Source organism: Pelobates fuscus, chromosome 1, assembly GCF_036172605.1.
Source record: "Pelobates fuscus isolate aPelFus1 chromosome 1, aPelFus1.pri, whole genome shotgun sequence".
Classification (NCBI taxonomy): Eukaryota; Metazoa; Chordata; class Amphibia; order Anura; family Pelobatidae; genus Pelobates; species Pelobates fuscus.
In genome coordinates, this window is record NC_086317.1 from 170,325,703 (window position 1) to 170,352,142 (window position 26,440).

General features: G+C 40.7%; 1 protein-coding gene across 1 annotated transcript in view; it reads left to right on the forward strand.

Moving 5' to 3' along the window:
- The first annotated feature begins 1,617 nt into the window (after positions 1–1,617).
- Positions 1,618–26,440, forward strand: part of ETNK2 (ethanolamine kinase 2) — a 65,886-nt gene continuing 41,063 nt past the window's right edge. The window contains exon 1 of the mRNA XM_063452472.1: positions 1,618–1,938. Within this exon, the coding sequence (XP_063308542.1) occupies positions 1,768–1,938 (171 nt within the window). The 5' untranslated portion in view covers positions 1,618–1,767. The remainder of the gene's footprint in view (positions 1,939–26,440) is intronic.

The following is a 26,440-nucleotide window of genomic DNA, read 5'->3' on the forward strand; positions in this document are numbered from 1 at the left end:
CAGAGAGTCTCATGCGGTGTGCTCGTTTGCCCCAGTGACCGGGGGTCAGTGTGGTCGCCTGTGTGGTTTTCCAGTCTCGTATAGCCTCCAATTTACTCCGACTTCGGGCCCTGGAGCGGGAGCTCAGACAGAGCACGTCTGATCCCGCCGGCGGTCAGGCCCCGCCCCCCACAACGATGATATTTTAAGTAAAAGTGACGTTTTTCGCATTTTTTACAAGCGAACTGCACTTTTATGGTCTATATTATTGTTGTAATATGTTTTACTGTTTTAAAACACTAATATTTGTGTTTAGTGAAGTCTCCCGAGAATAACAGTACCCCCCATGTACAGGTTTTATGGTGTTTTGGAAAGTTAAAGAGTCACATATAAGGCTTGCATTTCATTTTTTTTCACATTGAAATTTGCCAGATTGGTTATGTTGCCTTTGAGAGCGTATGGTAGCCCAGGAATAAGAATTACCCCCATGATGGCATACCATTTGCAAAAGTAGACAACCCGAGGTATTGCAAGTGGGGTATGTCCAGTCTTTCTTAGTAGCCACTTAGTCACAAACACTGGCCAAATATTCGTTTTTTGCTTTTTTCACACAAAAACAAATATGAACGCTAACTTTGGCCAGTGTTTGTGACTAAGTGGCTACTAAAAAAGACTAAACATACCCCACTTTCAATACCTTGGCTTGTCTACTTTTTCAAATGCTATGCTATTATGGGGGTAATTCTCATTCCTGGCTACCACACCGTCTCAAAGGTAACATTACTAAACTGGAAAATTTCAATTTGAAAATGGAATGTTCTATATTTGACCCTGTAACTTTCCAAAACAACATAAAACCTGTTAATGAGGGGTACTGTTGTACTCGTGACACATCGCTGATTACAAATATGTGCATTTTTTTGCAGTATTATTATGACATTCACAGTTAAAATGTCAGATGGAAATGCAAATTTTAAAAAAAAACGTATTTTCTCACATTTTTTTTAAAATTTTATTCATAATAAATTATGTTCCATATATGAATAGTTAATGATAAATTAAAGCCCTGTTTCTCCTGAACAAAATGATATATAATAAGTGTGGGTGCATATAATTTGAAAGAGGGGAACTACGGGTGAACAGACATATAGCGCAAATTCCATTTTTTGTTTACGTTTTGTTTTGATCAGAACGTGCACTATTGACTCCGTCCTGAAAGTGTTAAGGGGTTAAAAAAAGAAAACACCTTGAAAAAGAAACAACATAAGAATACCAGTGTATTGACAAATCAAGACAATAAAACAGAGTTAAAACGGTCATTTAAAAAATATATAGCACTGTTGAAAAGGAAAACATCTTTTAAAAGAAAAGGCTTGCCACTGATGTTAAAGACTGTGTTTATGTATGGTAATTTATTTCCAAACTGCAGAAAGAGCTGGGCCCCTGTTGAGAGCAAGGGTCATGGTGCTTGGCATCTGCTGAACATTCAGTATTCCCTCCCATATAGAGAAAGTGACACAGAGAACAGACTGTCACTGTATACACTTGAGTCTCAACATAACAGTAAATTTACAGAGTGATATCAGTTTACTGAGTCCAGTGTTTATGACATCAGATTGTAGGAGGGCAGTTCCCTTTCTCTCCTCCTTTCTATCCTCCCACAGTCAGCTCTCTTTGCCTCTGCAGGGAGGGGGGTAAAACCCTGGGTGTCAAGTCCTGTGTTTCACACCCCCTCCTGTGGGTATTTCCCACCTGAGGAGGGGGCCTAGGTCTCACAGCAAAGAGGGGATGGGTGAAGAACAGGGTCACATTGACAGCTGCATGCTGCACTCCCAAAGTGACAGCTCCACGCTGCGCTCTCTCAGCATTTCTGTGGATGAACAGAATGTCATTCCAGGAGCTTTGAGACTCATCCATGAACTAAGACCTGACTGGAACCCCCGGGATGTGCAGACAAAGGTACAGTGACACACATACAGTGACATGTCAGGCAAATACAGCACTCCTCTGAAACTCATACACAAAAAAAGGCAGCTCAAACAAGTGACACAGAAATGTAACATTTCAGCTCTAACCTGCACACTGAACCTCGCCTTCAGCAAAGTTCCATTCACACACTTCTGACATTCTTTCATATAATATATTAAACACACAAACAGCAACTAACTAGGTCTTCAACAGTGCACAGCATTTATGATATTGATACTTTTATTCTGAAACTAATTGGTAGGGCACAGGTGTGTCACCTGTGGATTGTTGCCTGATCAAGTACAAAAATAGAGACATAATTAAAAGCACTGGCACACTTCTATTTAGGTAAAATGCATGGAGGCAGAATCTTGCCTATCACCTGCCACAGAAGAGTCTGTGGGAATGACAGCTTCCCACCATTCTCAATGGCCCTCCCCTCTCTTCCAAGGTACTTGCCTATTTATTTTAAATATACCCCTTTTACTCTTATTTTGTGCACTGCTCATGCACCACCATCTGACTGCAGCAACACATTGCATTATGGTTCATGGCGCAACTAAGATGTAACCCTGAGCAACCATGTCAGCGAGAGCCAAGCCGGGGGCAGGGAGACCAAGGATCTGGCCAATAACAAGGTTATGCATACATTAACTATTGATCAGAGGAAACAGCCCTGCTAGAAGATGCAGAGCAATATAGAAGTCTGGAAAACCAAGTAGATTTTATCATTACATGCAATTCTATCATTGATACATTCTATCATTGAAATGGATGGCACAGTCATTGCTTCTTTGTATAATGTTTGTGAAGTATTTATAACAAATATGAAATATGTTGTAACAATATCAGGAATGTCAGAATAAAAAGGACACTAACAGACATCATAACCACTACGGCTTGTATCGGTTATGTTGCAACAAGTTTATGGTTGCCTGCCCTCAGTTTTCTGTCAATATATTTTCAAACAGCAAAAACAGAGGATACAGAGGCATTCGATGCCCACTCCCCATTTGGCATATGATCCTCATTATTCGTCCAAAATATTTTTACAAGTAACCAGGATACAGCAACGCTAGATTGCTGATAAACCTTCTGGTAAAGATGAACCAACACAAGTTTCTATATCCTTGTGAACCTGTAACCATATTCACACTATTGATTTTGACAAATAATTTAGAACTGAAACTTCCTCAATATCCCATTCAAAGCTGAAGGGGTAGGTTTAGGTGCCAGAGAATCTGGCAGACAATTTGACAAACACAAGAGGGACTACACTATATGCATTACAATTAGCTTTAACAATGATAATTGGAATGTCCCTTAAATTCTATTATATAGAACAAATGATTATAATTACCATTATGGATGTAGAGTTAACATGTTCTGCAGCACTGTACATTAATACAAGAGACAAAATTCTAACAAGACATGTTTCACATACGGGAAATGAGATAAAAAAAAAGGGTCCTGCCCAAAACAAGCTTACAATCTAAAAGGATGAGGGACAAAGACAGTGAGGGAGTCAAATGACCTGTATGTACCTGAAAGGATGGGAGGGTTATTTTGGAGAAGCAGCACAGTAGATGGGAGACAACAGAAGAAGGTTGTAAGGAATGAGGCATTAAGGGGGAAGCTCATCGGCTTCTCTAACGTGTGTTTCTAAGCACGGCAGAGACCGTGTGATCCAAATGTGGTGTGGGAGGGCATTCCATAAGGAGGAGGTAGCCCTAGATTTGCAGGTGTTATTTTGGGCCAATAAGCAAAACAAAATAGCATGGACAAGCATTTTGGCAAGAAATGTTTTTAAGGTAAAAGAAACAGGATTTTGTGATTGATTTTATGTAAGCGGTGAAAGAAAGGCGAGAATAAAACAGCACACCAAGACAACATGCTTGCGGTCCATTGACCTGGAAAGAAACAGGGACAGAGGTATCGTTAGGAGAATAGGTTATGAATAGTGAAGTTATCCAGTCAGAGACATGATCCAGCAGATGGCGAGACAGGTTAGGTGAGAAGAGGTACATATAGCATAGAGATAGACAACCTTCGACACTGCAGATGTTTTGGACTACACCTCCCATGATGCTTTGCCAGCATTATGGCTGTAAGAACATTGTGGGAGATGTAGTCCACAGCATCTGAAGTGCTGAAGGTGCCTACCACTGATACAGGAAATAGTGTAAGGTTATATTAAAAGGCAAAGGATGATATTAGGTCACCAAGAAAGGCTGTGTAAATTGAGAAAACAAGAGTTCCCAGTATAGAGCTTTGAGGAACTCCAAAAGATGAGGAACCAGAAAAGGAGACACTGAAAAAGCATTTAGACAGTTAGAGAACCAGGAAAGAATAGTGTCACTGTGGCCAAGATTGTGAAGGGTGAGGAATAGACGTGGGTTGTCAACAGTGTCAAAAGGGACAAGAAGATTTTAGCCAAAGACAAGACAGTCGTAAATGAGAAAGCCTGGTGCTACAGAATGGCATGAAGTGGACACATGATAGGGCAGGAAGAAAGCATAAGTGCAGAAACCTCTTCTTCATGAAATGGAGAGAAGATACTAAATATAGAGGAGGAGGCTGGGCAAAGGATCAAATAGTTGAGGGTCGAAACAAGTGAGGCTATTTCTTTTCCGATATTGTCAAACTTTTTTGTGAAACAGTATGCAAGTGAGATAAGTAGAAGGGGAAGATTAAGTTTGAGTTTGGTATCATGTAAGAAGGTGGAGATGAGGGAGGCAAAGTACGTTTGTTTGGTGAGAAAGATGGTACACCTGTAGGAATCCAACATTAATTGCTCCTTTAAATTATGTATAGCTAAAGTGATACATGGTTTCTTTTAATGCAACCATTATAACTGTTGAATGTGCTGTCACAAACTGCTTGTGTCAAACCGACGTACATTAATATATTTTCTTTATTCTACGTTTGTTATATTACCACAGACAGTGCAGGCATACCAGACAGGGCAATGAAAAGAGGTAGCAGAGTGGGGCAAAATTGAATGTGTGTGGTATTAGAAGGGTTCCTAGGGGGGGAAAGGATGAAAGTGAGCAGGGCCAGTGTTAGGGGAGATGTCCCCAGTTGCTAGGAGCATGAAAAGATAATATGAGAGGAGATGGGAGTGAGGTGAAGGATGGGGAACAGGAGAGTGGGTAAAAGGGATAGGGAGAAACCTTGCATTCTCCATTCTTACTATTGGCTCTCAGACAGACAGCAATCAGGGGCTCCATGCTAAAATAGATTCAGTTACTGAATATATTTCACATTCGACATCAGCTTTCAAAATATGCTGACAAATATTTTGTATGCCCAAGACTTTTTTTTTTCTTTAGAAACATTAAATTCAATGCTACTCATAGCAAAGCACTGGTAAATAAGAAAGATTGACGGGCATGAACAATGTAAACACAAAACTGTTTCTAGAACCTGACCTGGGCAGGAACCTAAATTAAAATGACTTTTTGTTTAAAGGGACACGATAGTCACCAGAACAACTATAGCTTAATGTAGTTGTTCTGGTGAGTATAATCATTGCCTTCAGGCATTTTTATGCAAACACTGCCTTTCAGAGAAAAGGCAGTGCTTACATTGCCCTAGGGACACCTCCAAGAGATCACTCCTTAGATGACCACTGGAGGGGCTTCCTGGCTCAGTGATGCACAGTAGGCAGCTCTGCCGTTCAGCGTCTCCACGCTCTGCATGGGGACGCTGAATTTTCCTCATACAGATGCATTAATTCAATGCATTGCATTGATGGCCCCACCCCCTTTTAGCCAATCCAATGCTTCTCCCTATTGGCTAAAAATCTGCAATTCTGATTATGTCACCAAGGGGGCGGGGCTGGCTGACCCACATGGTGCTGGAAATAAGGAGAGTTTTAATTGCTCTTAAGGAAACTAAGGGGGGGGGGGGGGCAAGCCACCTAAATGGTGGGTTTTGCACTATAGGGTCAGGAATACATGTTTGTGTTCTGACCCTGTAGTGATCCTTTAAATATCCAAGTCCAGGCCCTTCTTAATGGAAGACCAAATAAAATGCATAAGATAATACATTTAGCCAATTAAGAGCATTGTTTGGCTGTCCCTAGAGTGACCCGTAATGTAACCACAACCAATGAATACAATTCAGCTTATTAACCCCTTAAGGACGGGGGACGTGCTATGCCGTCCTTAGGGACCTGGCTCTAAACGCCGGAGGGCGGCATAGCACGTCCCTGCCGTCCTAGTGTCAGTATGAATCAATGTGTGTGTCAGTATGGATCAATGTATGTGTGTCAGTATGGATCAATGTATGTGTGTCAGTATGGATCAATGTATGTGTGTCAGTATGGATCAATGTATGTGTCAGTATGGATCAATGTATGGATCAATGTATGTGTGTCAGTATGGATCAATGTATGTGTGTCAGTATGGATCAATGTATGTGTCAGTATGGATCAATGTATGTGTGTCAGGATGGATCAATGTATGTGTCAGTATGGATCAATGTATGGATCAATGTATGTGAGTCAGTATGGATCAATGTATGTGTGTCAGTATGGATCAATGTATGTGTCAGTATGGATCAATCTGTGTGTCAGTATGGATCAATGTATGTGTGTCAGTATGGATCAATGTATGTGTGTCAGTATGGATCAATGTTTGTGTCAGTATGGATCAATGTATGTGTCAGTATGGATCAATGTATGTGTCAGTATGGATCAATGTATGTGTGTCAGTATGGATCAATGTATGTGTGTCAGTATGGATCAATGTATGGATCAATGAATGGATCAATGTTTGTGTCAGCATGGATCAATGTATGGATCAATGTTTGTGTCAGTATGGATCAATGTATGTGTCAGTATGGATCAATGTATGGATCAATGTATGTGTGTCAGTATGGATCAATGTATGTGTCAGTATGGATCAATGTATGTGTGTCAGTATGGATCAATGTATGTGTCAGTATGGATCAATGTATGGATCAATGTATCGGTCAATGTTTGTGTCAGTATGGATCAATGTATGTGTGTCAGTATGGATCAATGTATGTGTCAGTATGGATCAATGTATGGATCAATGTATGTGTCAGTATGGATCAATGTATGTGTGTCAGTATGGATCAATGTATGTGTGTCAGTATGGATCAATGTATGGATCAATGTATGTGTCAGTATGGATCCATGTATGTGTCAATATGGATCAATGTATGTGTCAGTATGGATCAATGTATGGATCAATGTATGGATCAATGTATGGATCAATGTTTGTGTCCGTATGGATCAATGTATGTGTCAGTATAGATCAATGTATGTGTGTCAGTATGGGTTACTTTGTGTGTGTGTCAGTATGGATCAATGTATGGATCAATGTATGTGTCAGTATGGATCCATGTATGTGTCAGTATGGATCAATGTATGTGTCAGTATGGATCCATGTATGTGTCAGTATGGATCAATGTATGTGTCAGTATGGATCAATGTATGGATCAATGTATGTGTCAGTATGGATCAATGTATGTGTCAGTATGGATTACTTTGTGTGAGTGTCAGTATGGATCAATGTTTGTGTCAGTATGGATCAATGTTTGTGTCAGTATGGATCAATGTATGTGTCAGTATGGATCAATGTATGTGTGTCAGTATGGATCAATGTATGTGTTAGTATGGATCAATGTTTGTGTCAGTATGGATCAATGTATGTGTCAGTATGGATCAATGTATGGATCAATGTATGTGTCAGTACGGATCAATGTATGGATCAATGTATGTGTCAGTATGGATCAATGTTTGTGTCAGTATGGATCAATGTATGGATCAATGTAAGGATCAATGTATGTGTCAGTATGGATCAATGTATGTGTGTCAGTATGGATCAATGTATGTGTCAGTATGGATTACTTTGTGTGAGTGTCAGTATGGATCAATGTATATGTCAGAATGGATTACTGTGCGTTTGTCAGTATGGATAAATGTATGTATCAGCATGGATTTCTCTGTCTGTGTGTGTCTCAGTATGGATTAATGTTTGTATCGGTATGGATCAATGTGTGTGTCAATATGGATTACTGTGTGTGTGTCAGTATGGATTAGTTTGTGTGTGAGTGTCAATATGGATCACTGTGTATGTGAATCAGTATGGATCAATGTTTGTGTTAGTATGGATTAGTTTGTGTGTATGTGTGTGTGAGTGTCAGTATGGATCACTATGTGTGTGAGTGTCAGTATGAATCACTGTGTATGTGAATCAGTATGGATCAATGTTTGTGTCAGTATAGATCACTGTTTGTGTGTGTTTCAGTATGGATCACTGTTTGTGTGTGTCAGTATGGATAACTGTGTGTGTGTCAGTATATGTCACTGTATGTGTGTGTGTCAGTATGTGTCAATGTGTGTGTCAGTATGGATCATTGTGCGCCAGTGTATGTGAGTGTGTGTATATGTGGGCATCAGTACGTGCCAGTGAGTATCCATTAATCAAAATTCTATATATTGATGCCTATGTATGTTTTTTTTTATTTTTTTAATGACATGTTGAATTAAAAAAATTAAATATAGCTTTGCTTTATCTATGTGATTTGTGGAAGTATTATGCATACATACATATGCACAAATGGTATTATATCACTGTGTGTGTGTGTATGTATAAATAACACAAGCATATTTTTATTATTATTTATTTATTATTAATTATTATGTTTATGATATATAATATATTCATGCATAATACACTTGGAAATTATATATATATATATATATATATATATATATATATATATATATATATATATAGCAAAATGAAAAAAATACCGGCACGCTAGGCTTTCTTCATCCAATTTATTGTATGGTTCCCAGACTGTCAACGTTTCAGCTCCCGATCGGAGCTTTCATCAGGACACATGAAATAACATAACTACAAATGACATACATATATAGGACACATAATTACAATTTACTCACCAAGTTCAGGTGTAACACATTTCCTCAACTGCCTGGCGTGCACTGAGCGTCTGTGCGCATGTGTATCTGCCACCCAATCACCCCGAATCAGGAAGTAGCTGTAGCCAATCGTTACACTGCGGATATGTCACAGCACTATGGCAACCGTTTGTAAACACGGTCGCCGCTGTGTAAACAGTAGCCGCAGGGAGATTCTTCTCCTTTGTTCGCGATCGGCCAGCCCCACGTTCAGCAACCGGAATGATTTGCTGATGTTACTATGGCAACCAATAGACACTGTGTTGCTTGAAACGGCAATGCCTAGATATTATTTGCTGCAAAGTTATATTCCCTTGGACAGATATTGTTCTATAGTTTTATGTTAAAGTTTATATTCTAATACTAATCCATAGTTTAGGACCTAATTTGATGCCCCAAAATGTGATACTGTGTATGATCACATTACATATATGTCTTTATACTAATTCATAGTCTAAGACCTAACTTAATTCCCCAAAATGTGATAATGTGTATATTTATAAGTGCATGAATATATGCAGGACATGTAAAATAGACATTACATGAAGGAATGTTGCGAGTGACTAAAAAGTTATATTTATGTATCAATTTGTTAGTGTTATAAAGTACTGAATGTGTTTATTTACATATTTACAATAAATATAATGTGAAGTGTAGAAAAAATAATTACTGAAAATTTCAAAGTGTTAAAATGTGCAAACTATAATAAAAAAATAATAATACTTAATTAAACATTATTGACCATTGTCATACTTGTCCAGTGTGTGAATCACTCAATAATAAAGTGATTAGTATATAAGACAATTTTTTTCAAAAAAAAGAACTAATTACTGCATTGCTGACATATTACGATAGTATTTGTCACACCGGCTATTGATGAAAGAGCGCCTGAACTTAAGGTGAGAAATCTGCAAACTGTTATCAGATACATAAATTCAATGGCATATCTAAAACATTAAAAAATCAAAAGTAACTTTGTTAGATAAAGGTTTATACATCTCCAATTTATATAGATATATATTTTTTACAAGAATGGGATAAAGGAGCATTTTTCATTTAAACCTTTTGGAGATAATGTGCCCAATTCTAATATCCAAAAAGTTTCTCTCTGTAACAGGGACTTAGCCCGATTTCCCCCTCTCAAAGCCACAGGTACATGGTCAATTGCTACACATCGTAAAGTAGAGAGTTGATGTTGTTTCTCTAGAAAATGTCGGGCCACAGGTTTGTCCGATTTGCCATCACGATAGGCCAAGCGGATACTTGACCTGTGGCCTCTAATTCTCTCGCATAGAGCTGTCTCAGTTTTACCAATGTAACTCAATACACACGGGCACATTAGTTTATATATGACAAACTCTGTGCGACAATGTATTCTGTGAGCAATTTTATAGATCTTTCCAGTGTGGGGATGAGAGAAGGTCTTAGAGGGAATAATGTGTCCACAGGTTACACACCCTAGACATCTCACACAGCCCTTATTCTTCTCCATTGTGGATGGTTTGTAGCAATGGATAGGATCCGTTTTTACTAGCAAGTCCCTTAAGTTCTTGTTTCTTTTGTAACAAAACATGGGTCTGTGTGTTAACTCTTTAGGGAGCGTTGGATCTTGCTTGAGAATGTTCCAGCTTCGAGTGATAGATTCTGTTATCTGCTTACTGGCAGAGTGTAGCTTCATTGGGAATATTGTTCTCATTTGTAATTCCTTTTGGGGTACTGTTGTCACTTTGTGTTGTTCGCTAGCTTTAAGGAGAGCTTTATCCAATACTGGTCGTTTGTATCCTCTTTTGATGAATTTCAAATACATAGTTTTCAATTGTATTTCACATTGTTCTTCCTGGGAATTATTCCGACATACCCTCAGGAATTGTGATAGAGGTAATGAGTTCTTCAAGTGCTGTGGATGAAAGCTTTCATAGTGCAGAATGGTGTTTCGATCAGTGGGTTTGGTGTATAACCTGTACTCCAATTTTTTGTTGATAACTGTCAGCTCAACATCAAGGAATTGGACATTCTCTGAATCAATCTTGGAGGTCACTTTGATAGGGGTAGGCAACTCATTGATATACTCAACGAGTGCTACTGCTTCTGTATGTGTTCCTCTCCAGAGGATCAGGATATCATCTATGAACCGATAGTATCTCACTATTTGCTCTCGATATTTTGTTATGATGTATTCTTGTTCGAATTCGAACATGAAAGTGTTTGCATACATGGGGGCCATCGCTGCCCCCATGGACGTTCCATAAATCTGTAAAAAACATTTTGTTTCAAATCTAAAATAGTTGTAGCGTAGAGCCAATGACAATAATTCCATGGTATTCTCAACCGGAGGTCCATGGTAACATGTAGAATTTGACAGTAATCTCCTCATGGCCTCAATGCCGTCATCATGTGGTATTACAGTGTACAGACTGTTCACGTCCATCGTTATAAGTAATCCTTCAAATTCCCCAATGTGTTTCAGATCATGTAAAAGACTATTGGTATCTTTGATACATGTTGGTATAGCCGTCACTGGTTGTTTGAACAAATAGTCCAGATACTTGGCTATAGGTTCTAAGATACCTTCTATTGCAGAAACAATCGGTCTGCCTGGGAGTTCTTTAGGATTTTTATGAATTTTAGGTAACGTGTATAGAATTGGTGTTCGTGGATGTTTCTTTTGTAGATATTCAAATAGGTCTGTGCCTATATAACCTGCTTTAAGGCCAAATATTAGTAACTCTTCAATTTTTTGGGCAATGTTGTTCGTAGGATCTTTCTGCAAAAGTTGGTAAGTTTCCCGTATTTCCAATTGTTTGTGGATTTCATTGGCATATTTTGTATAGTTTAAAATAACTATGCCCCCGCCCTTGTCTGCGGGGTGGATTACTATTGTAGGGTCTGATGCTAGTTGCTTTACTAGTGCATGTTGTTCCCTGGTGAAATTCCAATGTTGAGGTTTATGTTCTTTAATGATTATTACTGTTTCATTTTTGACTGTAGACAAAAATGTTTTGATTGTCGGTTGACTTGATGGAGGGTCAAATTGGCTTGGTCTTTTAAAACATTTTTTTTTTAGGTCCACTAGGTTTCAACTATAGTGGATTTCTGTTCCTTATTGAAGAAATCCTTCAATCTCAATAAACGACCGAATTTATACAATTCTATATTCCATTGAAAATGGTAAAATAGTATTATTATTTTTTTATTATAGTTTGCACATTTTAACACTTTGAAATTTTCAGTAATTATTTTTTCTACACTTCACATTATCTTTATTGTAAATATGTAAATAAACACATTCAGTACTTTATAACACTAACAAATTGATACATAAATATAACTTTTTAGTCACTCGCAACATTCCTTCATGTAATGTCTATTTTACATGTCCTGCATATATTCATGCACTTATAAATATACACATTATCACATTTTGGGGCATTAAGTTAGGTCTTAGACTATGAATTAGTATAAAGACATATATGTAATGTGATCATACACAGTATCACATTTTGGGGCATCAAATTAGGTCCTAAACTATGGATTAGTATTAGAATATAAACTTTAACATAAAACTATAGAACAATATCTGTCCAAGGGAATATAACTTTGTAACAAATAATATCTAGGCATTGCCGTTTCAAGCAACACAGTGTCTATTGGTTGCCATAGTAACGTCAGCAAATCATTCCGGTTGCTGAACGTGGGGCTGGCCGATCACGAACAAAGGAGAAGAATCTCCCTGCGGCTACTGTTTACACAGCGGCGACCGTGTTTACAAACGGTTGCCATAGTGCTGTGACATATCCGCAGTGTAACGATTGGCTACAGCTACTTCCTGATTCGGGGGTGATTGGGTGGCAGATACACATGCGCACAGACGCTCAGTGCACGCCAGGCAGTTGAGGAAATGTGTTACACCTGAACTTGGTGAGTAAATTGTAATTATGTGTCCTATATATGTATGTCATTTGTAGTTATGTTATTTCATGTGTCCTGATGAAAGCTCCGATCGGGAGCTGAAACGTTGACAGTCTGGGAACCATACAATAAATTGGATGAAGAAAGCCTAGCGTGCCGGTAATTTTTTCATTTTGCTGTATCTATTTGACTTGGCACCGGGTATTAAATTGCTATTTAGTGGGAGTGCAGGAGCTCTGCTTTATTTTATATATGATATAAAATGTAAGAAGGGTTTGACATTTGCCAAAGGGTTTTTACTAGTATTTTTCATTTTAAAAAGTGAAAATCTAAATTTCATAATTTAAACCAAAATAGCGGATTTGAAACAAAATTTCAACTTGGGTTTAGTGACAGCTTGACTATTGTAGCAATTCAGTAATGTAGTATCGCAATAGGTAGAAGATTTCATAGTGACATCTGAGAACAGAAAATTCAATAAGAACGGAGTTAAATGAAATTGTGTGAGAAATACCTTATTATGACACTAAGTTCAAGGTATCAAAGCATTGCAAATATCAGGATACTCTTTATACTTGGATTGTTCCAAAAACCATTATGAATGGTAAGACAAGATACGGTTACCAGCAGATATCAGGTAACCGGCAAACAGTGGTTTAAAAAACACAATTGAAAAAAGTTAATCAAACATGATGAAAATAGGTAGATAAATAATAAGTGCAAAAACAGACACAACGTCTGAACAGATACTGCATCTATCCAAAACATAATGTGAAAACTCTCTGGACATTAAATCCAAAATATGGTAACGTTGGAACTAAGGCCTGATTGGAATCACTTGTCACACATCTTGTTAACACAAGGCCCAGTGTGGATAGTCTCTGTAATTAAGCCTGATGGAATTCACTGCCACATATCCTGTTAAAAACAAGGGCCAGTGTGGGCTTAGAATTAGGTTGAAAATTCATGAGAACATGTTCCATATAAACAGTGCTACCGCCAAGATCATTTCTCCTTGAGTACCATATTTTAAGGAGGTTCTCCTTCCGAAAACCAGAAATACATCCTTCATCCAGTGACTTATATGTTTACCAATATTTGCAGGTACCAATATTATACCGCTACCCCAAGGATCACAGCGGCCGATATCCAATACCATACATATGTACACTGCCGTTTTACCGCTACCCAGAGGGTCACTGCGGATTTATATCATTATGAAGTATGTGTAAACACCATGCACTGCTACCAATAGGATCACTGCGGCAATAGTCTGAATGTTATATTGTACGTGTCACACATAATAACCGCTACCAAGAGGATCACTGCGGATTTATATCCTATGACATATGTGTATACACCATGCACCGCTACCATTAGGATCACTGCGGCAATAGTCTGAATGTTAAAATGCATGTGTCACACATATTAACCGCTACCATTAGGATCACTGCGGAATAATCATAGTTAAAAAGTGTATACATCACGCACCGCTACCATAAGGATCACTGCGGTAATGTCATAATGCATGAGTCATTTATAAATAACCGCTACCCTTAGGATCACAGCGGATATAGTTTGCCATCACAATATACCCATATATTACCGCTATCCTTTGCTGCGGAATTCTTCAAATAGTAAGGATACAAGGCATATATTTACCACTATAGCTTACATCAGATAGGTTTTACCGCTACCCAGTGGTCTGATCAGGAGAATCCTTATGTACTTTCCAAAGAGTACGGCTAAATCCTCCTGGGTAAGAAGAGGTAAACCAAGTCCATGTCCAAATTCATGTCCAAATCCAAAAAAGGTAATGCAACTTACCTGAAACCATGTCCACAGCCAGAGGACAGGAAAAAAGACTGGAGATCCGGTCTGGTAGGAGGAGTATTTAAACCTTTATTTCCTGTCCTAAACAGCCAAGTGGGCGGAGCTAACCCTATCGTAATGATGCCATGGATAAGCCAGGAATAAACACATATTTGGTCAAATATGTTAAAAATATGAATTTTAACCAGCGATATAACAAGTGATCATGCTAGAAGCTTCACTCATTGTATAGTAACACCTGTAAAACTCAATATTAATCCAAATCACTTTACTTAAGAATGCCACCCACCAAATATCAAAATCAACAGTAACAGTATGCTACGTGGAACAGCAGCGAAGAACTAAAAAAATACTAATTTGCCAGAGCATCTTGGACCTACGTTTGTCAACTTTCCGCTAAAGTAATTGAACTGTACGCCATACCAGATCACTCTGATTAATAGAGAAATATTATATCATATCACTTTTAAAGGGTAGGGAAGTTTAGGTATAATGGCCTTGATTCAGTGTTGTTGGATAAGCTTTCCAAATTATTTAATATTTTTGGATAAACTTTTAAAATATTTTTTTTCAAAATATATCTCACATATAAAAATGTTTTTGTATCAATACATCAAGAAATACCAAAACATTAAAAATGTAAAACATTGCAGGCGGAGCCTGAAGTTGTGGGAGGGGTTACCCGGCTATTTAAACTCAGGCCCCCTACACCACAGGGCTGATGCTGCCAGGTTCATTTCTAATTCCAGTTCAAAGGTCATCAACGCAGACTGCCTAAAACTCCAAACAAGCTGGTCTGCGCCTACTGTGGCTCCCACGCCGATCGGCACACGCGGTCAGAGACTCCCATGCTGATTGGACCAAGTATCCCTGCTCCAACAACTCCCATCATGCTGTTCCAGCCACACGCGTTCAGAGACTCCCACGCCAATCGGACCAAGTTCTCCCTGCTCCAACAACTCCCATCACGCTGTTCCAGCCACACGCGGTCAGACACTACTCACCTCCTCTCCAGAACTGGCCGTTCCTTCCCGCACATTGAGACCCCTTCCCGGCCTCCCGACCCTATCACGCTGCAGAACATGTCCAGCTACAGAGAAGGTACAGCGCAACGGAGCCTGGGGAACCTTTTTCTTGCGAGGAGAGCACGTGTACCTGGGGGGGGATCTACAGTACTTACTGGGCACATTGAACTTCGTCATGAGAATTATTCCTCAGGGCCGCACATTTATTTCCCGACCACTGTGTCTTCTTCCCACCGACAGTTGCATTTTGGCACTAATTGTGCTTACTAAAACAGACCTACACATATGGCTCAGGTTCATACCACACTGGAATAGTAGGCCAGGTTATTCCCGCCATTTCTCAACACTCCCCAGTTACATGGACCAATGCAGCCGCACACACTGGTTTCACAGTCAATTTGGTGACTTTTGGTTCTGAGATTCCTGGCCAGTTGAGACTCTTGGTTAAAATCTTTCCATTCCTCCTCAGCATTGTTTGGAATCTACCCCATAGTGCTGCCTACAAGGCCTGGAGGTATGAGTGGATAGGGGAAACTGTCAAGTGCTTCTCTGACAATGGAGCAGTCGGCGATACCATCAAAAAAGGCAGATCCTCATCCTTGACAATCATGGCTTATTAGACAACTCACCTGGTAGGCAGCAACACTACAATTTCCCATCACGTGGTCACAAATTCACGGTTGTGTGTAGCAGCTGACGCTTTATCTCTTTCTAATTTACAAGACTTCTTCGAAGCCCACCCAGCAGCCAACAACAGGCCTGTCTACCCCCCCCGCATTCCATGGCTTAAATCCTGGACTAACTCGCCTAATGGCAACTGGCAGATTTCTGGATAGAGCTGTCCTCTCCGTTAATACATCACGAGCATACAATAGAGAGATTTCACCTTTACAACAAGTTTACCACTGATTACCATAATACCGATATTCTTTTACTAGACGCCATCGTGACACTCTCTCCTTTTTGCCCCCTCAATTTAAAACTCTCTCTTAACACTACAAAACTTTACCTGACTGGAATACACCATATCTTAAGTGCCTATCCTAGTACCAAACAGTTCACATCCTCTTACCATGTAACGAACGTATGGAGATAAGGTACTATCCTACGGACAATAAGGTGCCCGGTCAAAATGCCAGACCTTTACAGGTTATCACTCACTGGACTAAACCTCAATATGCCCCTTTTACACTGCTGGGCAAACCACTCACAACAGCTAAATTCATAATGTATCTCAGAACACTCTAAGCTAGGTGGGGACTCAACCACAATGCCTTTTCGGGACATTTGTTCAGAATCTGGGCAGCATCAGCTGCTTCTAGACAAATGTCCCTGCTCACATCAAACATTAGGATGCTGGAAATCCGCAGTGTATTACTAGATACATACCACAACCAGAGCTAGACTTGAGTAGACAAGCCTTTATGAATCTTGCTATGTAGAGATATGTAAGGTTATTTTATTCAACAAGTAAACTGCCTCTGTTGCCCAGCAGCTGAAAAAGTATTTGTCCAGAAAGGTCTCAGAATTACAACTATGTGAAAAAGGTTTTGATTTATGTTCAATATATTTTCAGGCTATGCATGTACCACTGTAGTATATCTTCAATAGTGGGATTCAGCAACCAGGAAGTCAATGGTTTCTTAGGCTTGGAATTGACTTGCAACTTGAATGTCCTTTATTTTCTATCCTCTTCTTACAGTGATTGATACCCTTAAAGGACCACTATAGTGCCAGTAAATCAAACTAGTTTTCCTGGCACTATAGGGTCGGACTTTAGGGCCCCCACCCTCAGGGTCCCACTCTCGCTGGGCTGAAGGGGGAGGAAGGGGTTAAACTCTTACCTTGCTCAAGCGCACATTCAATCAGTCCATAGGAAAGCATTTCTCAATGCTTTCCTATGAACGTCAGTGTCTTCTCACTGTGGTTTTCTCAGTGAGAAGCGCTGAAGCGCCTCTAGTGGCTGTCAGTGAGACAGCCACTAGAGGCTGGATTAACCCTATTGTAAACATAGCAGTTTCTCTGAAACTGCTATGTTTACAGCTGCAGGGTTAACCCTAGATGAGCTGAATTGGTCTGGGTGCCTATAGTGGCCCTTTAAGGTGATTGCATTTTTTAAACAGGAACTCAATGAGAAGTAGCCAAAAGTGACTGGTTTAACTTGCTCCCAACCTGCATCATAGCATGCCAATGCAGGGGATGTTAACTAGATATATCAATGACATGACACCTATGTTGAAGAAGTTGATCTCAATTTACTTCAAAACCAATATTATATTTAATATCCAATAGTAACAGAAACAAAGAAGCAAAAATTCACCAACGGAATATAATGCTGACTGGAGATAAAGACGTAGGCACCAAAGCATCTTGTGGTATGGAACAATGTAACCAGAGGGAGACTACTGTAACGAGTATATACCCCTACACGCAGGATCCAGCCAAACAGAAGACAGCACAGAGGAGAGATACGTCTACCGGACCTTAGAGTGGCCGGACTCGACGTAATAGGAGAAGTACAGAGTCAGGAACGATCCGAGGTCAAGGGCACAAAGAGACAGCGTAAACGAGAACTAGCCGGGGTCTGGTACACAGGAATCAGCAAGCCGGCAAACAGTACAGACAAGGATAAAGCGAAAACGAAGTCAGAATACAAAGCCAAGGTCAAATACGGAGAAACACAACTGAACACAACAAGCACTAAAGGGAACTGTAGCAGAAACCACGATAGGGCAAGGAACTAAGGGAAAAGGGTAAGTATAAATAGGTTCAAACGAATGTGATTGGCTCCTGTCACTTTCACACCCCCAAAAGGTAAGTGTATGGGGTGTGTGGGATGACAGGGGCCAATGGGAGCCTTTTGGCAAATTAGGCTCCCATTGTCTCTTTAAGAGCGCGCCCGAGACTCGCGGCGCGCTCTTAGATTCAGGCGGGACATGTGACCGCATCTCGCGGTCACTGCCCGCCTTCCTGCCTGAAGCGTCGGATGAGCCGCGCACGGCTCGTGCAGCCGCAGGACCGCGCGCGGCTTGAAGAGAGGACCGTGGCCGGCCCCTGGGAAAGGTGAGTAACGCTACAGTACCCCCCCCGAGGACACGCCCTCTGGGCGGGCAGGACTAGGTCGGGCAGGAAAACGTGAATGGAAAGAACGCACAAGGCGGGGAGCATGAACAGCATCAGCAGAAATCCAACTGCGCTCCTCAGGCCCATAACCCTTCCAATGTACCAAGTACTGAAGCCGACCCCTAAGGAAATGAGAGTCAATAACAGCAGACACTTCGAACTCCTCATGACCCTCCACAGAGACAGGAGGGGGAGTATGCCGGGTATAGCGGTTGCGCACGTAAGGCTTCAACAACGAGGTGTGAAAAACATTAGGTATGCGCAGATTCTTAGGCAGACCCAAGGCATAAGAAACGGGATTAACCTTATGTATAATACGATAAGGACCAATGAAGCGGGGAGCCAATTTCCTAGAAGGCACCCGGAGACGAATATTCCGCGTGGAAAGCAAAACTCTGTCCCCCACAACATAGGAAGGAGCCGCTCTGCGATGCTTGTCAGCCTGAGCCTTCTGGCGAGCAGCAGAGTCAACCAAAGAACGCTGAACCTGCTCCCAAGTATTACGCAAACCAGCCAAATGTTCATCCAGAACTGGCATGCCCTGTGAGGAGAATGCAGCCGGAAGAACAACGGGATGCTGGCCATAGACGACGTAAAAAGGGCTTTGGCCGGAAGAATCATGAGTGGCGTTATTCCGAGCAAATTCAGCCCAAGGAAGCAGGTCAGACCAATTGTCCTGATGGTGAGACACAAAACAACGGAGGTACTGCTCCAGAGACTGGTTGGCACGTTCAGCAGCTCCATTAGACTGGGGATGGTAAGCGGAAGAAAACGAGAGAGAAATACCCATTTCTGTACAAAAGGCCTTCGAGAACCTGGAAATAAATTGGCTACCCCTATCGGACACAATAGATAAGGGAATGCCATGTAACCGAAATACTTCTCTAGCGAAGATAAGGGCCAGTTCCTTGGATGTGGGCAACTTGCGAAGAGACACAAAGTGAGCCATTTTGGAAAACCGGTCAACTATCATCAGGATGACTGTGTTACCATTCGAAGGGGGTAATTCAACAATAAAATCCATAGATAGGTTCGACCAAGGTCTCTCGGGAACGGGTAACGGATGTAACAGCCCACAAGGAACTCTACGAGAGGATTTCATACAGGCACAAGTAGTACAAGCACTTATATAGTCAGTGACATCCTTTCGTAAGGAATCCCACCAAAAATACCGAGAAACAGCTGACACTGTTTTGGAAATACCAGGATGTCCAGCAGTCTTAGTATCGTGATATAGTGACAGAATATCCCGTCTCTCGGAAACGTCAACGAACAATTTATCATTAGGCCTCTCGCTAGGTGCCATGCTTTGTTTCGCTTGTATGGCCTGCAATAGGGACGAGGAAATAGATAATACAGTAGTAGCTATTATCCTGTCTGGGGGAATGACAGGAGTAATATCAATCTCCTGTTTGTCAATAGTTTCAAACTGTCTGGACAGAGCGTCCGCTTTAGTGTTCCGATCACCTGGCCTATAGGTGATTATATAATTGAAATGGGACAAGAACAGTGACCACCTAGCCTGCCTGGAAGACAATCTTTTAGCTTCGCTAAGGTAGGACAGGTTCTTATGATCCGTAAATATGAGGATGGGATCCTTAGTGCCTTCTAACAAATGTCTCCATTCTTTGAGTGCTAAAATGATAGCAAGGAGTTCGCGATTACCCACATCATAATTCTTCTCTGCTTTGGACATTTGTTTAGAAAAGAAGCCACAAGGATGCAATGGCTTTTCAGGAGACTCTCTTTGAGATAAAACAGCACCTACCCCGATATCTGAAGCATCAACTTCAAGTATATAGGGCAATGAGGGGACAGGATGCTGTAAAATGGGTGCAGAGGCGAACGTAGTCTTAAGGAAGTCAAAAGCTTGAAGTGCCTCGGTAGACCAGACACGAGTATTGCCATCCTTTTTTGTCATACGAGTAATAGGTGCTACAATAGACGAAAAACCTTTGATAAAATGTCTATAATAATTAGAGAAACCCAGAAAACGCTGGATGGCTTTTAGACCTTGCGGCAGAGGCCATTCTATGACAGCAGCGAGCTTCCGGGGATCCATACGAAAACCCTTAGCGGAAATCACATACCCCAAAAACTGGACTTCGGATTGGTCGAATAGACATTTTTCTAATTTACAATAAAGACCATTAGCAAGAAGGGTCTTCAGAACGGTCGTAACATGTCTGTGATGAGTGTGTAAGTCTGTAGAATATATTAAAATGTCGTCTAAGTACACAATAACGAATGAGTGAATAAAGTCTCTCAAGACATCATTAATAAACTCTTGGAATACTGCTGGGGCATTGCAAAGCCCAAATGGCATGACGGTATACTCATAATGACCTGACCTAGTGTTAAAGGCTGTCTTCCATTCGTGGTCCTTTTTTATACGTATCAAATTGTATGCTCCTCTAAGATCTAATTTGGTGAATACCGTAGCATGTTTGAGCCTGTCAAACAATTCTGTTATTAATGGTATAGGGTAAGCATTTTTAATGGTGATTTTATTAAGACCTCTATAATCAATGCAAGGTCTTAAATCACCTTCTTTCTTCGATACAAAGAAGAACCCCGCTCCAGCCGGAGAAGAGGATCTCCTAATAAATCCCTTATCTAATGATTCTTTAATATATTCCTCCATGACACGGTTTTCTTGAACCGATAAGGGGTACACCCTGCCCTTTGGAGGTATAGTGCCAGGCAACAAGTCAATAGCACAATCGTAGGGTCTGTGAGGCGGTAATTTGTCAGCCTCTCTTTTATCAAAGACAGTCTTTAAAGATAAATACTGAGAGGGTATAGCCGTAGACAAAGGAGGAGTGGTAGGAACATTAATAGAATTCACAGGCGTAACTTCAATAGTACACGATTCATGGCAGGCCTCACTCCATGATTTTATCTGCCCTGTCTCCCAGTCAAAAATGGGATTGTGGGCACGTAACCATGGATACCCTAACACTAACTGTGAAGAGGGAGAGGTGATGACCTGGAACCGAATGGTTTCATAGTGTAAAACCCCTGTGTACATGTGTAACGGTGCAGTCTCATGAGTAACAACTGGAGATATCAATGGTCTACCATCTATGGCCTCAACGGCCAAGGGTATCTCCTTCTCCCTGATGGGAATGTTGTTTTTCTTTACAAAACCAGAGTCTATAAAATTCTCAGCTGCTCCAGAGTCAACCAGGGCGTATATATTTTCAACTATACAACTCTCTCCCATATGTAAAGAAACAGGGAGAAGCAGTCGGTTAGGAGGCAATGTAGGAGACTTAGAAATCACACCCAAGGCCAGTCCCCTATAAGGTCTTAGGTGCGAGAGTTTTCCGGGAGCAAAGGACACTCCTTTACCATATGGTCTCTCTTACCACAATATAGGCAGAGTCCCTCCCTTCTCCTATGTAATTTTTCATTATCAGAGAGTTTGGCAACCCCTAATTGCATGGGTTCCTCTTCAGATACTTTTACACTCTCCGGTGTATTAACTCTGGGGTGAATAGGTGTAACAAAACGTCTATTCCTGTTCTTGGTATAGAGTCTGTCACGAATCCTATTATCTATATCGATGAGGTAGTCAATAAGGTCCTCTAAGGCAACAGGAAGCTCCTTAGCTGCTACCTCATCCAATATAGAGTCTGATAAGCCTTCCATGAAGGCAGTAGTTAACCCATTGTTGGTCCAATCTACCTGTGAGGCAAGGGTACGAAACTGAATAGCGTAATCAGCCATAGACCTAGAACCCTGTTTAACCCTCATTAATGCTCTTGCGGCATTCTTTTCATAGTGTCAAAAGTTCTGCGAAAAGCTGTAAGGAAACTGTGAAAGTCATGCACCATAGGTCCATTAGCCTCCCAAATAGGGTTTGCCCATTCAAGTGCTTTGTCGGTAAGTTGGTGCATAAAGAACCCAACTTTAGACCTCTCTGTGGGAAATGAACGTGGATACATCTCAAAATGAAACTCTATTTGGTTAATGAACCCTCTGCATGTCTTAGAATCCCCTCCATACCTAGGAGGAGGCGTTAAATGGGCCGTAGCATTAGGCACAGTCGATACTTCAGGAAGCAGGGGTGTAGGAGGGTTAGGTGCGGTTGCTGGAATGGTCCTAGCTAAGAGCGTCTGGAGAGCCTGAGCTATCTGATCCATACGGTGATCCTGCTCTACAAATCTAGCCTCATGGGACGCCATCTGTTGAGCTAAATCTGCGGGGTCCATGGCCCTATCGTAATGTAACGAGTATATACCCCTACACGCAGGATCCAGCCAAACAGAAGACAGCACAGAGGAGAGATACGTCTACCGGACCTTAGAGTGGCCGGACTCGACGTAATAGGAGAAGTACAGAGTCAGGAACGATCCGAGGTCAAGGGCACAAAGAGACAGCGTAAACGAGAACTAGCCGGGGTCTGGTACACAGGAATCAGCAAGCCGGCAAACAGTACAGACAAGGATAAAGCGAAAACGAAGTCAGAATACAAAGCCAAGGTCAAATACGGAGAAACACAACTGAACACAACAAGCACTAAAGGGAACTGTAGCAGAAACCACGATAGGGCAAGGAACTAAGGGAAAAGGGTAAGTATAAATAGGTTCAAAACTAATGTGATTGGCTCCTGTCACTTCCACACCCCCAAAAGGTAAGTGTATGGGGTGTGTGGGATGACAGGGGCCAATGGGAGCCTTTTGGCAATTTAGGCTCCCATTGTCTCTTTAAGAGCGCGCCAGAGACTCGCGGCGCGCTCTTAGATTCAGGCGGGACATGTGACCGCATCTCGCGGTCACTGCCCGCCTTCCTGCCTGAAGCGTCGGATGAGCCGCGCGGCTTGAAGAGAGTACCGCGGCCGGCCCCTGGGAAAGGTGAGTAACGCTACAACTACTAAATATCTGAAGTAACAGAAAGTAACACAAAAATAAACTGACTCCAAATAATAATAAATACCGAACTAGCCTTATAAGGCTACTCCCAAGCCTAAGTAAGTGAGGAGATAAAGTTACTAGACACCTAATTCTGCAATAAAAGTCTTGGCCCTTTAATGGATAGGGTGTTCGTAAATCTCCACTTAGTACCTAAGTACCTTAGTACTCTCTCCTTGTGAGACTTACTAGATAGGCATAGAAGAAAAAATGTAAATCGTAAATCATAAACTCCCATGCCTAAGTAAGTGAGGAGATGAAGTGCTAAACACTGAGCACCGGTAAAAATGCTAAAGGGAGAAAAGTTACTGTCTAGAGCAGGGGTAGGCAACCTTCAGCACTCCAGATGTTTTGGACTACATCCCCAATAATGCTCTGACACCCATAGTGCTGGCAAAGCATCATGGGAGGTGTAGTCCAAAACATCTGGAGTGCCGAAGGTTGCCTATGCCTGGTCTAGAGGATCAGCAGCGCTAATAATAAAAAGTAGGACAGATAAAGTAAAGTAAAGAAAGTCTCTCTTGCCTGTTAAACTTACTAAATAGGCATAGAAGAAAAAAATAGAAAGGAAAAACATAAATCATAACAAAAACGTGTATCACACAGTGCAGTGAAGTGCCCATGTGTGTGCAAGTTCAAATTGACCCATAGGAAAGAGCCCGACACGCGTTTCGGTGCAGTATATATGCACCTTCGTCAGAGGCAAAATGTATTTTTGCCTCTGACGAAGGTGCATATATACTGCACCGAAACACAACTGTACTGTTCCATCTTACGTCCTGAACAAGCTGGTGCTTGAGAGAGAGAGAGAGAGATAGTGCACATAGGGGGATTTACTACTAAGAGCATTCTGACACTTTTCATTTAACCATTTTGTCCCCAACCTTGGTGAAATATGCTTGTTATAGTTTCTAGTTTTTGTTTTTCACTCATGTTTTATTTCTCTGTGTCACAGAACATGTCTCCTACTCCTGTAAAGACACCATATTTGTATTCTGCTCCTGTTCTTGAGTACAACAATGCCCCACACGCATACATTTGGCAGGAGTTTGAGGGGCAGTAGGGTCAAAAAAACAAACATGTCCTAACTTTGACATGCCTCTTTGCTTACTTACTAGGAATGCGATTTGGTAAAGTGACACTATCTGTGTCACAGTACTGGACATTGTCAAGGCTCTTTGAGGTGCTATCTTTCTCTGTATCTTGTTCTCTTTTTGTTCTCACATCTGTTTTTGCTTTTGATTACAAAAAAAGGCAAAAAAACTGTTTGATGTGCTTTCCAATTTTGTAACAAACTAGGAAAAAAGTTCCTTGACCCCAGATCAAGAAGCTATTATCACACAAATAAAAATGTATATCCCTGAATATTATGTTTTTGCACTGAATCACAGATTATGAATGTATTATTGTTTATGAATGTAGTTTGAACCATCTGCAATAAATACGCAATACATAATACAATAATTTGTCACATCTAGTGGGATAAGACTGAAAAATGCAAAGATAAAAGATTAATCATAATACTGCCTCTCGGTTTTGCTTTGTTTTTATTTATAGGTATACATGAAGGAATACCTGAACTCAGGAGATTAACTTTTTTACTGCCATAGCAGATATCTGTTTTTAAAAAATATGCATTGAAAATTACTAAAAAAAAAAAAAAAAGAAATACAAAAAAGAAATAATAAAAATCAATGTTGTGTGTGAGGCTTAGCTCTATTGGAGGCCCAGTGACTGGGAGAATTGGTCGATCTCCTGGCTCAGGGCTCACAGGGTCCTGAGGTCTTCCTAACTTTGACATGCCTCTTTGCTTACTTACTAGGAATGCGATTTGGTAAAGTGACACTATCTGTGTCACAGTACTGGACATTGTCAAGGCTCTTTGAGGTGCTATCTTTCTCTGTATCTTGTTCTCTTTTTGTTCTCACATCTGTTTTTGCTTTTGATTACAAAAAAAGGCAAAAAAACTGTTTGATGTGCTTTCCAATTTTGTAACAAACTAGGAAAAAAGTTCCTTGACCCCAGATCAAGAAGCTATTATCACACAAATAAAAATGTATATCCCTGAATATTATGTTTTTGCACTGAATCACAGATTATGAATGTATTATTGTTTATGAATGTAGTTTGAACCATCTGCAATAAATACGCAATACATAATACAATAATTTGTCACATCTAGTGGGATAAGACTGAAAAATGCAAAGATAAAAGATTAATCATAATACTGCCTCTCGGTTTTGCTTTGTTTTTATTTATAGGTATACATGAAGGAATACCTGAACTCAGGAGATTAACTTTTTTACTGCCATAGCAGATATCTGTTTTTAAAAAATATGCATTGAAAATTACTAAAAAAAAAAAAAAAAGAAATACAAAAAAGAAATAATAAAAATCAATGTTGTGTGTGAGGCTTAGCTCTATTGGAGGCCCAGTGACTGGGAGAATTGGTCGATCTCCTGGCTCAGGGCTCACAGGGTCCTGAGGTCTTCCTGCAGTCTCTTTACCCCCCCACCCGCACCCCACCCTTGGACCGGTGGGGGTTATCCTAGTTCCCACTGAGGAAGCCTGCCACACTGCCCCAATTGAGCAAATACAGCCATACCTGGACAAAGCTTTGGACGTCTGGAGACCATGTGGTCCAGAGCCGAACTCATAAGCCAGAGGTGTGAAGTAACTTTTGCTGAAAATTTTTACGTAATTTGATAGAACTTTTGGAATTGGATCCA